This window comes from Austrofundulus limnaeus, unplaced genomic scaffold, assembly GCF_001266775.1.
Source record: "Austrofundulus limnaeus strain Quisiro unplaced genomic scaffold, Austrofundulus_limnaeus-1.0 Scaffold470, whole genome shotgun sequence".
Taxonomy (NCBI): Eukaryota; Metazoa; Chordata; class Actinopteri; order Cyprinodontiformes; family Rivulidae; genus Austrofundulus; species Austrofundulus limnaeus.
In genome coordinates this window covers 242,065-243,302 of record NW_013952872.1, presented here as the reverse complement: position 1 = coordinate 243,302, position 1,238 = coordinate 242,065, and the positions used below count along the sequence as shown (strand labels likewise).

At 48.7% G+C, this 1,238-nt stretch overlaps 1 protein-coding gene across 1 annotated transcript in view; it reads right to left on the bottom strand.

Annotated features, from left to right (window-relative positions):
- Positions 1 to 994, bottom strand: part of mtf2 (metal response element binding transcription factor 2) — a gene marked incomplete in the record, with an annotated part of 37,659 nt that extends 36,665 nt beyond the window's left edge. The window contains 1 exon segment of the mRNA XM_014025355.1: positions 658 to 994. Coding sequence (XP_013880809.1) covers positions 658 to 662 — 5 coding nt within the window.
- Positions 995 to 1,238: the final 244 nt, after the last annotated feature.

The window sequence follows — 1,238 nt, the reverse complement described above, 5'->3', positions numbered from 1 at the left end:
TTTTTTTTTTTTTTTGCTTTAAGCAGTGGGCAATACCCATAAAAACTACAAGTAAAAACAACACACGTGTGTGTGTGTGTGTGTGTTTTATCCCTCCCACAGATATCTGTACACAACACACAGTGAAAGTCTGAGTGCTGGGATTTGGAACACTGGACTGCTTTGTTTAGCTGCAGCCATTTCCGCTTCAGTGGCAACACACAACAGGTGACTTTACTCATAATTAGTGCTAATTGGTAATTAAGTAAAGGCGTGCAGGGCATTTCCACAAGCTTACACACATATAATCAAACAAAGGCAAAGGAAAAGCTGACTTCTCATTTTAACATTAGCATCATGTCCCAGTTTGAGGTTTATTYAAACAAAGGGACTTGTTAGCTGTCCTGCAGCAGCAGTGGAGGGTTTTTRTTGGACATATCAGAAACTCCTGACCATCCCTTTGTTCAGACAATGACTGAACAGGATCCCCCACTGGAGGACAACAGCTTCGGTCAGATTAATCCACACGATTAAATAACATTAACTTTAAAAACAGAGTAAAATAAGAAGCAGCCCCCGTGCGAAGCAGCGACGCAGGGGCCAGCCAGGCCGGTGGCTGACCGTCGGACCCACACCCTCCTCCTCCCCCTCAACAACGGGAGAACATGACAACAATACCTCATTGGCTCGCCTCCGCCTTTACAAACCAGCAAACAGCCGGATTACAGGAGCGACGCTGCTTTTCTCCGCTCCTCTCCTGGGTCAGTTTAGCTCAGACGCGTTTCCACCGAGGCCACGGGGCTCGTGCCTTTTCAGGAAAAATAACAAACGGCTCCTGCTAGCCGCAGCAAGTTCGCCATTTTGGTTTCCCGCTGACGGTCGGGGAGTGCATTATGGGAGCCTGCCGCTGTTGCTGCGAGAAGGGATTGTCTGCGGAATCAAAGTGAGCGTGTCACAAGAGTGGGCGTGTCTAAAGYATAAACACTGTGGGCTACGAGGCCTACATGACGGTATCCTTAGACCCTGCTTGACCTCTACACAGCCTGACCCTGACCCCAACACTGAGGTTAACCAGGAGAAATGTGACCCAAGTAGGGGTCTCCCGAAAAGGTGGTGCCGTACAGTAACGCCCCTTTTGTTCTTGTCCAATCAGGTGGTGCCGTACGGTGACGCCCCCTTTTTTGTTTGTTCACTCAGGTGTGTCCCTTAAAAAAAGTCCGTCAAATCAGGTGTGTCGCTTTAGAACCGCCTTTTGTTGT